Raw genomic sequence first — 14,114 nt, forward strand, 5'->3', positions numbered from 1 at the left:
CTTTCTTTTTCCAATTTCGAGCACTAGCATTTACAAAATGTTGTAAGAAGTTTAAGAATTGGACATACCACTCTCTCCTCCTTTAGATGTTCAGGGAATTCTTTCTTCACGATATCAGCGTAGGCGACGAGCACTTTGACGATGGTTTTGGCGAATCTCTTCATGTATCGCTTCCAAATCTCAGGATCGGGACACTCTAGCTTGGAGACCACATCGAAGCATTGCGTCAGCTGTGTGAAGACATCTACCACAGAGTTGCTGAACAGTGCATGCTCGCTGGACTTTTGGAACTGTGGACAATTTCATACATTTTCTATAAAATGAATAAAAATAATGATTTATAAACTTCATTAAATCTAAGTGACACTTTTTATATCGTTTTACATCAACGATGCTTGGCAAATTTACTCATGCTTTATCAGTTATTTGGTGAAAGACTTTCTCAGGATTAAACAGACTTCGTAGACATGAATCTCCTTTTGTAAAAAGATGGATTCACCCAGTTTAAAACTACCCTGACTTTGTCCGTTGATATTTAAAATGAGTACTATATTTGTTGTTTGTGCTATTTATCTAAGCGTGGACCATTACCCCGTCTCTCTTGTCTCTGTTAAAAGCACCGTTGAGGTACTCGAGCGAGACGTCATCGTTCTCGTTGAGCCACTGCATCACGAAAGGCTCGAACCAGGCCGGGTACTCAGGCACCGCGCCGCAGTACGGCGGCACATCCTTCACGTAGTTTGTATGTAGCCATTTCACCTGTTACAAAGAGAAAGAGTGTGATTTAAATCCCCTTTTAGCATTAATACGTAAGAAAGTGTTAATACCGTATAATATTTAATAAATATTAATACTGGTAGAAGGGTACTCTCGTAAAATGTCAACTATCCATTATCATAACATACCTTAAAGTGTAAGTTCATGTAAGCAGAAGACTTGCAAAGCCTGTGCTGTTCGTGCTCCTCCAGCGCGTACTTCATGTCCACTGCGAAGAGAGACCACATCGTCGCCGCCGAAAGCTGCATTAATTAAAAATTTACTCTTAACTTTCTATGCCATTACGATTTTAGAACTGCCTGCCGAGACGGTGGCATTGAAAGAGTTAATATTTTTAATTACTTGTTTCTACCATGGATTGTGTTTAAGTTAATTATATTGGAAAATCTTACCTGACCAATGTTTAACTCCTGCGGGAACTGATTGAGAACGGGTGCGTAACTGTTCCTGTCTTCTTCAATAACTGAAACTATGAGTGCTATCAGCTTATGCCAGAAGTCTACCGAATCTAGCTGAGGTCCGTGATCAGATGGGTCGCGCTTAGCTTCGTTAGGGTCCACCTGCAAAAAATTGTTTGTATGTGAAGACTGAAATCAAAGTCGTAGCAACAGTTCTAGTCTTTTTTCACACCCTTCTCTAATCGTTTAACTCTCCACCCTCACTGTCCGGCAAGGTATTGTATCCTTCTTTCTTAGAACCTTGTCAGATCTCTGCGCAGCAATTACTTCTCTTTTCACTCACTTCTAGTGATTTCACGTTACCACCTTAAAAATGGCTTTTAACATCTTAGGAATGTTACCTGAAACTCTCTATTGTACAGTTCGTAACAGTTCTCAAAGAGGAACTGGTATGTAGATCTGAGACAAGCCTTGACGCAATCCTTGACGACTGTACTCGCACGCGGTGGACTGCTTAATTCTTGAACCTGGAAACGAAAAAAAGATTAGTACCAACAAAAAGCAATAAACCACAAAAATTGTAAGAGATGCTTTTCTGTCTCAATATTATTTTAAAAGCAGAGTTTGTGATTCTTTTAAAACTGAGATTTCAATAGTATACTGATTTTATAACGATCTTAGGTCCAATTGTGAAACGATTTTGATTTCTGGAACACACTTACAAAGCTTAGTTTCATTAAGCAGGTATCATACCTTCATTCTAAAGAATGTAATACTGGTGAGTAGGTCGACTGTGGACTTGAGATCCATCAGTTTCTCGGCGCTGGAGGCGGGGAAATTGTTGCGGTACATTGACAGATCTATACGCAACGAGTTGTGTAGTTGGTCCAGTAGCTTCACAAACTTTTCTTTCTGTTGGAAATTGTAACAACAATTAAAATTATCGGCTGAAATTATGTGTATTAAAAACGAGGAATGCGTTTGATATAGTAATTGCCTGACTCAGTAACTTAAGGGTGAATTAAATAGTTCGTGAAGGTAGATTACACATACTAAATCTACAATAAGAGTGACTTAATGGCCATTTAACAATTTCTGAACATGACAGTCCTAAAGTGACTTAATATCTGGTAGGAAATTCTTAACCTTCTTTCATTTGATACCTTTTAACAGCATAATGTAGTTACCCTACTTATTTTTTTTTAATACTTACACAGCTTTTCGCAAACTAAGAACTTTTTAAAATTAATAATTTTAATTTAAAAAAGAAATAGGTCATATTAAATACGAGTTTATACGCAATGATCTCATCTGGATTTGACCCAGTAACTTGTAATGTTGAGAACAATTCACAAAAGTTTTTTGTGTTGGTCACACAATAAAACTTAAAAGTGCTCATACAGTCGCGGGAAGCATTGTTTAAGCTATGCCAGTGAAACATGGGTGAAATTAAACAAGCCGTTCATTTAAAGTTTTCAAACAAAATGTGGGAAATTTGGAGAATTTAACGATAGGACAGAAAACACAAGACCAAGTTTAACACAAAATGTATAAAGTAATTTAATTTAATTGGCGATAAAATGACTAAGTTTAATGCTTCTTTGGAACACGAGAAAATATTTCTGAGTCGTTCATTCTTGAGATGGAGAAGTTATTATTTCAAGCCGGTGCATAGAAATGCAGTATTTTTGAAGCGATAAATAGAATAATCGTGGATATTTTACTTTAAAAACAAAATGTCTAGCTGTCGTATGTGATTCGTGTGGAATTAAAAAAAAAGCTTAATAAGTAGCCTATGTGTTCTTCCAGGCTACTTTCTGCTAAATTTCAGCGTAATCCATGCAGCTGTTCTGGTTCCTTCTAACAAACATCCATCCATCTATACTTCCAAACATAAGCATTTATATTATTACTAAGATCTTTCAAATAAATTATCGTTCTACCGTAAATCGAAGAAAAAGATTGCTAAACTCGTTTTGAAAAAGTAAATAAATTTACGTATGTATTGGTAATAAATACCCCAAAGTTTGATGCAGCAAATCTATCCGACGCGGATACTGCTGATGATGCGGTTGTATGAGCGTAGTACGCGTTGATGTTGGCCAACAGAGTAGACATGACAGCCGGCACGCCAGCGCACAGGTATTTAGTCGATAGACAATGGAAGTGCCTGTAATTAATTAAAGTAAATAAAATTACATAAAAAAATTCTATCATATCCTCTAATAAAATTGATGTTACATTAAAAATATCTTCAAAACCTTATGTACTTTATTTTTGAATACCCTTCCACTGTAAACACTTTCTTTTATTTTAATAAATGTCATGGCAGATTTAAATTTATGAAAATTATATTCTGAAAAATTACGTTAACTCTTTGAAGTTGTTTGATATGGTTATCGATAGCCTTAATAGTGAACATTATATTAAAAGAAAATGACGTTACACGTAATTTTAATACGGAAATAAAGAGTTTTATAAATTTTAAAGATTTTCTTTATGATAAATTGTTAACTTTATATTATACGTCAGCTTTATTTTTGTGGGAACTTACGTCATGGCTTGATAAATAGCCTCTATGCCATATCTCATGGCGAATTCATCCACGATCTCTTCTGGTATTTCATTGAAGTATATTTTCCATGCATCATCCCCTCTAGCCGCGGGCAATGTAACAGCACCTCCATTTTCTTCACACAGATAATGAAACAAATTCTCGTGTAGACAGGTATACTGAAACGAAAACATGATCGTGAAATGTCTAACATTTTGTAAGTCTTTATTCGTTTATTACGATATAAAAGGTTACGAGGGAAATTAAAACGCTGGGATAATTTCATTATGGGTATTATAATTTTCTCAGCGTTAACTTTATTGGAGGCTATATTAACCTGTTATTAAGACAAGTTTATAGCGTACGGTTCAATTTGATGTAATTAATTTTACCGTTTAATGTTACTTTTAATTTATTATAAACAAATAACAGGTTTCCTTATTAATAAAGATGAACTGAGTATTATTAATTAATAACAAGCTTTAATTTCAATGTTTATGACAAAAAATATAATATTAATATAGCACGATATAAAATAAAATACATTTTTAGAGGAATCTCGAAGATACGTTAATTGTACCCCCTCTTGGAGCATTATAATGTCGTTCTGAGTCTTACTTTTATTATTTTTAAAAGGCAATATCGCTGCACATCAGGTACAGTACATTCGAGTGAAAAAAATACAGATAAAACATTGTTTCTGTTTCAAAATAATTCCTTTAACTCCAAGCGAACTGGAGTGTGAAAACAAATTTAATATTTCAATAGCGTCGGACCGATACAGTTGGTTTTAATATTTTCCTCTACTCGTTGTTCTACTGGTTACAGCTTTTGAAGCGGTATTGAATACACGCGGGAAATCAAAATGTTGCCCGAAAATAAATTGAATTTCCACTGGCGTTTGACCCGATCCAAGCGCAACACTGATTAATATGACAGATGTGTATTTTCCATTAACCTCTATTTGATAGCGTTTAGATTATTTGAATATGGAATAACGAAATACAAACTCGTTAGATTTTGCATGACGATAATATACGTCCTGTAGATTTCGTCTATGAAAGCACTAGTATAAAATCATAGTATCATCCTCCTCATTCTCTTTGACAAAACGGAGACAACCATATGTTTGACAAGTGCTACTTCACAAAAACCAATAGTAACGGGAACATACATGACCTACAGGTTAACCCTAGCGTGTATGTAACAAAACAGTGTACAGTTATGCCCCTTGTACACAAGGTAATATTAATCTTCGAAACCCGGCGATTTTAATTGCTTTGCTGGTTACGGAGTTCAACATCGCGACGCCATTGCCTTATGTACTTATATGTACAATGAACTTTGGTAATGCTTGTCGGTTAAAACCGTCATGAAAAATCGAACGTCTTGGCTTATATGTAGACTCATTCAAAACATTTCGAGGTGTCCTTAATGACTGCCACTCAGAGTATTTGTTAATGTCTAAACATAATTGCTACATGTCAAAATCAGTACTAAAAATGAAAAATATTTCTGCAGCGTTACAATGCTACATAAATATGGCTCTATGAATTTAAATCCCCGAAGGCACTGTAAATAATGACTCCATTATACAAAAAATATTGTACTTTCATAAAACTTTTTCATCTTTTAAATTAAAATTCTAAATTAAATGACATTCCCAGAACTGTGATTTTTATCATCAGTTTTATTTTTAAATTTTTCAGATATTATAAAGATATCATATTATCTATAAAAATAATGTTTAAGTGGGACACCTTCAGTTGTTTAAATGGTACTTATCTTTTAATGTCGAATTATTACGAAAAAAAACACTGCCACATATTAATTTCATAGTTACTAAGTATTTAGCTTATTTTCTCATACATAATGTTAAATACCTTCTTAACAGCCGTTTAAAGACTCTGAGTATGACAGTTAATTTCACTATCTAGTTAATTTAGTAGACATATATTTTTACGCACGTTTAAATAATGAAAAGTCATTTCGTATGGAACGTGCGTGTGTTCCTCGCTGTTATATCAAAAAATACGGCAATGGATAAATTAAATGAAGCTTTCTTACGAACATAAAACCATTTTATGATAATATATTTATGTGTGAATCATGAAAAGTGTTTTTCATGATGACATTTGAAAATAATAATATTTTCCTAGTTTTTATAACAAATTGTATCATCGAAGGCTTTTGGCGATTTACAACCTATGTTAGTGGTCTCTTTTTATATTGTTTTATAAACTGCGGCTCCTAAACTACTAGTACTAAGAACTACTAAGGAGCGAAGACAACACCGACTAATGTGTAATCTACCGACTAGTTAAATCAAATCTTGAACTGCTTATTTAACCGTAGGTGTCCACTGCTAAAACTTGTGAAAAACATAGTCTAATTCTTTTGAGAATAACAGAGAATCAATATGTTTTTATACTTTGAAATTTACTTCTGAAAATTGAGCGTTCTTTGTGTTTAACTCATTTATAACCTGCTACACACCTTCAGTTATATCTTAACAATTTTAACTGAATAGTCAAATTGAACACGTGTGTAGACAAAATTGAGAATCGTCGTTAAAATTTTGCCTACAGACGTCAGTTCTAACTGTACAATTCGACTGTTCAACTAAAAGTGTATAGCTGGTTTTATAAGTTTTAAAATTTCATTTTATTTTTCTTTCAGTGCTTCTAGATTTTAGTTTTCTTTTTCAGTTGCATTACCCTCGACTCTTATTATTTATTTATGTTTTGCCGCAAAACGCAACCTTTATGCATATAGCGTCGGCTAAGAAAATAGTCCAGATAAAAATAAGTATGTATATTAACCTAGATTTTTATAAAATAGCTATTAAGATAAAAACATACCTTCATATATAGATATAATTTTAAAAAAATTTACATTCAGAAATATTTCGACTAATCTTAGAAATATATTTATTAAAGTAATAGTTGATTAAGAAAGAATATTATGCTAATTTTGGGTCATTCTGCTAAAAATTCAAGATGCCAGAATGTCAAAGTGCCAGAATCATAGTTAAATGGCCACTAAGGGCGTTCTCTTGTTAAATTATTATTGAAAGATATATTTACACTATTGGATTGCTTCTTTAACCATTTAATGATTATTATTGTGACAACATTTTAATTTATTTTAACCTCAATAAATATGTCTTATAAACTGTACTTAATTAGTAGTTGAATTTCTATAGTATTGATTTATATAACTTAATTAAAAACGAAAATCTGATTGGATTAAGTGCGCTGCGGTACTATGATGGAGCGAAAATTTGTCACCGTTTATACGAGTATTTTAGGCCGCGACTCGCTTTTGCATTCGAAATATTGATTCAGACAGGAATTGACCTTTCCAGTAGACTGAGAAATGGGTTTCTCAACTTGTTCTGTTTAATTTTACACGAAGAACATTTTTAAACAAATTTAAAGAGCTCCTGAATACCTTTTATTCGGTTCTTTCTAATTAAATTCACGTTATATACTTTAATATAAATTACGTTAGAGTCACGCAAGTTGAACTTAATTAATTTTATTGTTTACTAGCTTTTACCCGCGACTAAAAATATACCGGAATAAAAAAAATAGAAAACGTGGTAAAAATTATCCTATGTCCGTTTCCTGGTTCTAAGCTACCTGCCCACCAATTTTCAGTCAAATCGATTCAGCCGTTCTTGAGTTATAAATAGTGTAACTAACACGACTTTCTTTTATATGTATAGATATAGATTATATTTTATAAGTACGATTAAAAGTAGTGACTAATTAAATGGATAAATCCAAAAAGCTGTTTTATCTTTTGTCAATTGTTTCGCACTAACCGTTGGTTTCTGAGACCAAATCTCGGCATAAAACATATTGTCAGAGATAACAAATAACAATTTCAATAAGTATTGAATGAAGAGAAATATAAATAACTATACAATAGGATGGATAGAAATATTTAACATTTAAATGCTTTATAAATCTCATATCCTGCAAAATCCTTAGCAATTTAAACAATTTAAATCCAAACTTTAACGTGGAAGGTATTCAAGTCGTGTTCATTTTTATGTGTGCTTAAGGGAAACAATGGCATGCGCCCTGTTTGCATTATAATTTTCACATGACCCTTGTCTCGTTTGTATACCGCACAGGTTGGCGTTTATTTAACCTTCTTGCTACTTTGGCGATATGAATTCAAAGTTATTCATATTTACATATCCCCGTAGGCTTGTGACAAAAATGTGATTCGAAAAAATAGAAATCAAATATATCGAATATTATTTATCCGCCAGCAAACCTCTAGTGGTTTGTTGTGTTCTGTTTCTATTGCTTACCTTATAATTATCTTTAAAAAAAACAGACGGCAATATTGTTCTTATACATTCTAGCCTTTATAACCCTGTATCTTTAAAAAATAAAACATCTCTGATACACATTTTTGTTTGTAGAATTCATAAAAGTATTTCTTTTAGCAAACTTTTCCTTTTATTTGGTTAAGAAATAAAATCAGAGAAATAAACGCAAAGAATTCCAAACCAAATCACGACTAAACTTTGATAAATATTGTCGTAACGTAAAGAATCATAACATGGGAAAGTTATAGTAGCAATAGCTTGGCATATCTATAAAAATTTTCACGACCCAAGGCGTGGTTTCTTATTTGTCCCGAAAGGATGGTAAAATATTGTTGATCCCTCGTAAATTTACATTACGTTACAGATCTGAACAGAAGTTATGTTTTTAAATGAAAAAGACAAAAATTAATCATAGAATAAAAATTATGGACATCTTTATTTGTTAAACCATTCAACAGTTTTCATTGTTCCATTAAATGAGTTAAATTACTTAGTAAATAACTCAAAATGAATAACTCGTAAAATAGTTACTGAAATATGAGTGTAGTTTTAGTGAGAGAAAGCTACACTAAGCACACCTTAATTATCTACTAAACGTGTCTGTGTAGCAGCAATACATATCGTCAAGAACTCGTAAGATAGAATCATCATCAATAAAATTTACAGTCAGCGAAGTCAATCGCTTTTACATACAACTGTGTATCTCTATAATTTGATACCTTTTAAACCCATTATCTTTAATAAAACTAACTTCGTACTTTACCGTAACTGAGTTTCCGCGAGAGTAAATCCATTAATGCTCGTCTTTTAAGGAATCTTAAGAGATCTTCTATTAAATTAAAACATGCTATGCTACAGTAATTGAATACCTCCGTCTAAAATAAGAGTAGATGAATACGGCCTTTGAAAAATATTTGTTAGGTGCTATGATTTTTCACAGAGAGATCTTGATTTTTTATCATATGTCCCGGGTTTACACGGATGGAATTTTTTTTAAACATTTTCTAACAATAATTACCATAGCCAATGTTACTTTTTTTTAAAAAGAAGGGGCCATACGAGCGGCGAGAACACCTACGTGATTGATGATTCCCAATTGAATATCCGCAATATCAGAGGAACTGCAGATGTGTTGTCGGCATTTGAAAAAGAGCATCACATGTAGCCTGTGTGATGCCAAACATTGAGATCTGCTAAGCCGTTCAGGAGATATCTTAAAATTTCACATTTATAATATTAATAGGAAATGAAAGAAAAAAAATCAGGTCACCTGATTTTTACTTAATTTATTAATCAGAGTTGTATTTTCATTTTGTTGATAAATGTTTAATGAAAATTCTCATTTCAATCTTACCTTTAACACAACTGTATTACAAAGGCATTATATTCATTGTTTCGCCATTTTTAATATTCAGAATAGGTACAGATGTAGATACTTCTACAACTATAAAAAAAATAACGTCAAAGTGAACCAAATATTATATTCATAAAAATCACTATTCACGATTTATGTTCGGGATAAACTACAAAACTACTAATTTTAATGATATTTAGTCACTATTTCTGTCGATTTTTAAATTTGAAAATAAAACCTCTTTATAGCAATGCTATCTTCATTAAAAAATAACAAAAAAACTCATTGTATATTCCTAAATTTTATTATGAACTAGCTTTTACCCGGGACTCCGTCCGCGCGGAATAAAATAAACTCACACAAGATAAAAAAAGTTCCTATCCATCAATTTTCAGCTAAATCAGTTCGACCGATCTTGAGCTATAAATAGTGTAACTAACACGACTTTCTTTTATATATATAGATTTTATGATGATAAGCATGAAAATTAGTATTACGTAAAAAATAAAAATCGTGAAATAAGGTAAACGGAAGAGTAAAGAAAACAGCGTTAGACCCTGAGGCCGCGAGAGTCGATCGTTAATTACATCCACTGTTGCGGCGGCGGCACTTCGTAGCCTTTATTACACTCGTTCAAGTTAACTCGAACGTAAGTCGTTTATGTAATGTTACAAACAAGATATTTAAGTTAGCGAAAAGTTAAGTTAAAAGTTAGCGATTCTCTTTTAACGTTACAATTGTTCTCTACCCCATTCCTGACATCCGTCACAATGCGAAAATAAAAAAAAAAAACAACAATTTTAATATTTTTAAGGACACAAACCGTATATGGGGTTAAAAAATACTCCAGTGGTTAGGAATGACATACGACACAAAAATAAATTTACATTTATTTAGAAGAAGGAAAACAATTGTACTCGTAATGTACTGTTAAGAATCAAAAATGGTTTCAATAATTATTTTTTTAATGAAATAAGTATATCCAATAATAATTTAACAACATAAAATACCAATAAAAAATCTTACATTATAACACTTGATAAAAAGTATAAAGAAATTCTGAGATAAAAAAGGCTATGTTCCAACTTATCCGTACGAGTCCCTGAACACCTATACACTTATAAAAGGGCGATAAATTAATTTTCACGAGAGAGCCAACTCCCGCTGCCATCTTAAAGAATATTCTCAGATACTTTGCTGAATTAAGCACTCCTCGGAAAAGTATAAATGGATTAACCGTAATACTTTCAAAGGGAATATCTTGTAAGAAGATTTTCAATTTTGTATATTTCCTTTTTAAGGTGTTGAAAAATTAAATTAACATTAATTAATCACGAGATTTTAAATATTAACGTTTTATTTTTCAATAGAACCGTAGTTTCTATGCGCCTAAAGAAATTACATAGCAATGAAATATTTTTACGCAATTGGTTCTCGCCCGTAATTCAGTTCCCATGGATTAAAAAAGCCTAATTCCTATGTTCCATGGCTATGTGACATATGTGTTTATCCAGTCTGTGATCTATTTCTGTACCACATCTATATATATAAAAGAAAGTCGTGTTAGTTACACTATTTATAACTCAAGAACGGCTTAATTGATTTGACTGAAAATTGGTGGGCAGGTAGCTTAGAACCAGGAAAAGGACATAGGATAATTTTTACCCCGTTTTCTATTTTTTATTCCGCGCGGACGGAGTCGCGGGTAAAAGCTAGTTTAATCAAAAAGTTTAATCTTCTTGAGAAGTGTTAACATCCATCAAAATCTTCGAATTTAAAATATTAACACAGTAAAGAATTTCACGTTTATAAGTTTGATAGTTTCGTACCTTTGTAGGTAGATCACTAAATACTTCGAGGATTCAAGTTCGTGGATTTGAATTAAAAAAAAAAATTGAGTTGTCTTAGTTCTAGTCGACATGTAGTTGTTACAAAGTTACCATATAACACTTCCTACTTATTTAACCAGCACATAAAATATTGCTATCTCTGTTTTGCTCAAAGAGAGTGAAAGAGATGATAATATATTTTGTACAGGTGTCAGTTACCGAATTAGACATAAAACTACTTTCGCCTTCTTTTTTTAAAAAACGTTTTTAATTTTTTTTTTGTTTTTTTAAATAGTGATTTTCTACGTATATGTGGACGTGGGAATTTTATCTTTGCAATACAAATATGTGCAGTATTAATTAAAAATGTGGGCAAAGAAAAAATAACGCATAAAACCTCGTAGTATTTTGCTCCGAGTATGTATTCTTCTATTATTGCCCGCACTATTCACTATTCAATTGAAACTGTACATATCTTTGTTTTCAATATATGCTCACAAAATATGCTCAAAAATAAAATAAAATAAACATATAAATATAGGTCAGAGAAAGGTCAGACAGGGAGTTAGGTTTTTGAAGCACAATTCAATGTTAAAGATTCATTAAAAGTTGTACGGAGTTTGTGTTATTTGAAATTATATTGCACTTAATAGCAATAACGTTAGCTATCAAACTCGGAATCATCTTACGTTTACTTAATCAGTGCCTCAGTGTCGATTTCTCATATAAAATCAACATAAATTATCAGTTAAGAACTTTGAGTGTGGCAGTTCGAATCACAATCGCCAACTGAAAATTAAAAAAAAATATCGATAATTCAAATTTTCGACGTTTCCGAGTATATTTTAAAATAAGAAAGTGTTACAAAAAATATAACAGTTCTTTAGCATAAATTAAAAAAGAAATCTATGTTTGAAAATGCAACCCCTAGATGGCACTATTTCATGCCTTAGAGCCTTGGTCAGTTGGGATTTTGGTAATTTTTAAAATTAAAGTTAGGTTATATTATCAGCATATATAAAAACCATTCACATTTCACTAATGAATGCTTAACACTAGTTAAGAATTAATACGTATAGTAGTCAAGTTAATTGTTCGAAATGACCGTGCATTTAGCCGCTCATTTAATGAAGAAGTACATTGTTAAATATTTTATTAAATAGAGCCATTTGATTAAACCGCAGCCTGTAGTTAGCGTTTACATACATTTATATTACAACCGAAGCCAAATATCGCTTATTTCAAACACCCATAAAATGTTGCACTGCCGAAACACATACAAAACATTTAAAAAAGTTGGTTACTCAGTTTTTTCAAGTAGAATAATAAGAAAAGATTAAAAAAAAAGCTTGCCCTATCACCGCCTATAAATGCTTCTAAAGAAAAAAAACATCGCGTGCGTGTTAAAGTTATTTTAAAAATATTGCATTAATAATTTAACACGTTTGCCCTAATTATTTTAAAAGTTATGACGTAATTTAACCACAACATTGTTACACTGTAATAGAAAAAATGTTTCTCAAATAAATATGTCAATTATTACTTGCCAATACTTTGAAGTACTTTTTAATCGGATTGTTAAAGAACATTTTGTCAGTTTGAAGAAAAAGTACCTTAATAGAAGATCTTAAGAGAAAATCAAAAATTTTTGCTCATAAAAGAATTCTTATTGTGAAGCAAAAATTTAAACATTCCCCGTCTATTAAGGGTAGGCAACGCATCTGCAATTGCAGATGTCTATTGGCAGCGGTCGCTTCGTTATTTCAACAAATTCAGGATGACGCTTGCTAGTTTGCCATCTTATAAAATAATGAAAAAATCAAGGTAATATTAACTTACTTCTTTTTTAATTTCTTTGTTACACAAATTTAGTAAAAATAGAAGTGGTAGTTCAGTTAATTATTGAGCTTTGGAATTTGAAAATAATTCAAAAATGATGGCGTCCACTATAAAAAAAAAATTGTATTTTTTCAAAGTTTTTACGTAAAAAACCAAACAGCTCTGTCCAAAATGAAACTCCTCGTCTCAATGTACTATGAATGTTATAAAACTAGCTGTTGCCCGCGACTCTTTTCACGCGGAAATAAGAAAAAACTTAATTGTTTTCCAGAATATTTTCTACATCTATGCCAAATTTCAGCGAGATCCATGCAGTCATTCTGGAGATACCTTCTAACAAACATCCATCCATCTTTATATTACTAAGATGTGATCAATACAATGTATGTTACAAAGTGAACTACCTAAACGTATAGATGCATCGAAATCTCACTTCGCTCGAGATATTTGACCCAGTAACCGGTAGCAAGTGTTAAAATTTCGTATTTAATTTTAATAGAACTACAAAATGAACGCATCATTGAAATATCTTTTTTAAAATCCACTATAATAAGGTCACGTCTAACTATCATAAAGAGAAGTACACTGACCTATTTCTGAAATGGTTTTGTAAAATGTAAATATTTAAACAGTGTAGCTGACTTTAACTTATCTCTTGTTTTAAATAAAACATTCTTTCCTTGTTATTACAATTGATATTTAATTCTATTCATTCCTCTTAAATTGGTGTTGTTGTTTTTTAATTGTAACAATAGTTTTAAAAAATTCGCTCATCTTCAAATCGAATCTAAACATCTACTGTACTATTATGACACTATCATTTGACAAAAATACACTTCATATTTTAGAATCAATCCCATCGTGATTTTATTCAAAACTAGCTCTAGCGCGACTCCGTCCGCGCGGAATAAAAAATAGAAAACGGGTTAAAAATGATCCTATGTCCGTTTCCTGGTTCTAAGCTACCTGCCCACCAATTTTCAGTCAAATCGATTCAGCCGTTCTTGAGTTATAA

General features: G+C 31.8%; 1 protein-coding gene across 1 annotated transcript in view; it reads right to left on the reverse strand.

The window, feature by feature from the left end:
* LOC106710037 (protein unc-13 homolog B) overlaps positions 1–14,114 on the reverse strand; it is a 134,696-nt gene that overhangs the window by 5,368 nt on the left and 115,214 nt on the right. Inside the window, exons 22-29 of the mRNA XM_045682834.1 lie at positions 3,730–3,908; positions 3,195–3,345; positions 1,929–2,087; positions 1,577–1,702; positions 1,170–1,337; positions 906–1,019; positions 592–759; positions 69–290 (exon numbers count right to left, since the gene is read on the reverse strand). Of these exons, the coding sequence (XP_045538790.1) occupies positions 69–290; positions 592–759; positions 906–1,019; positions 1,170–1,337; positions 1,577–1,702; positions 1,929–2,087; positions 3,195–3,345; positions 3,730–3,908 (1,287 nt within the window). The remainder of the gene's footprint in view (positions 1–68; positions 291–591; positions 760–905; positions 1,020–1,169; positions 1,338–1,576; positions 1,703–1,928; positions 2,088–3,194; positions 3,346–3,729; positions 3,909–14,114) is intronic.

This window comes from Papilio machaon, chromosome 20 (assembly GCF_912999745.1).
Source record: "Papilio machaon chromosome 20, ilPapMach1.1, whole genome shotgun sequence".
In the NCBI taxonomy this organism is placed as follows: Eukaryota; Metazoa; Arthropoda; class Insecta; order Lepidoptera; family Papilionidae; genus Papilio; species Papilio machaon.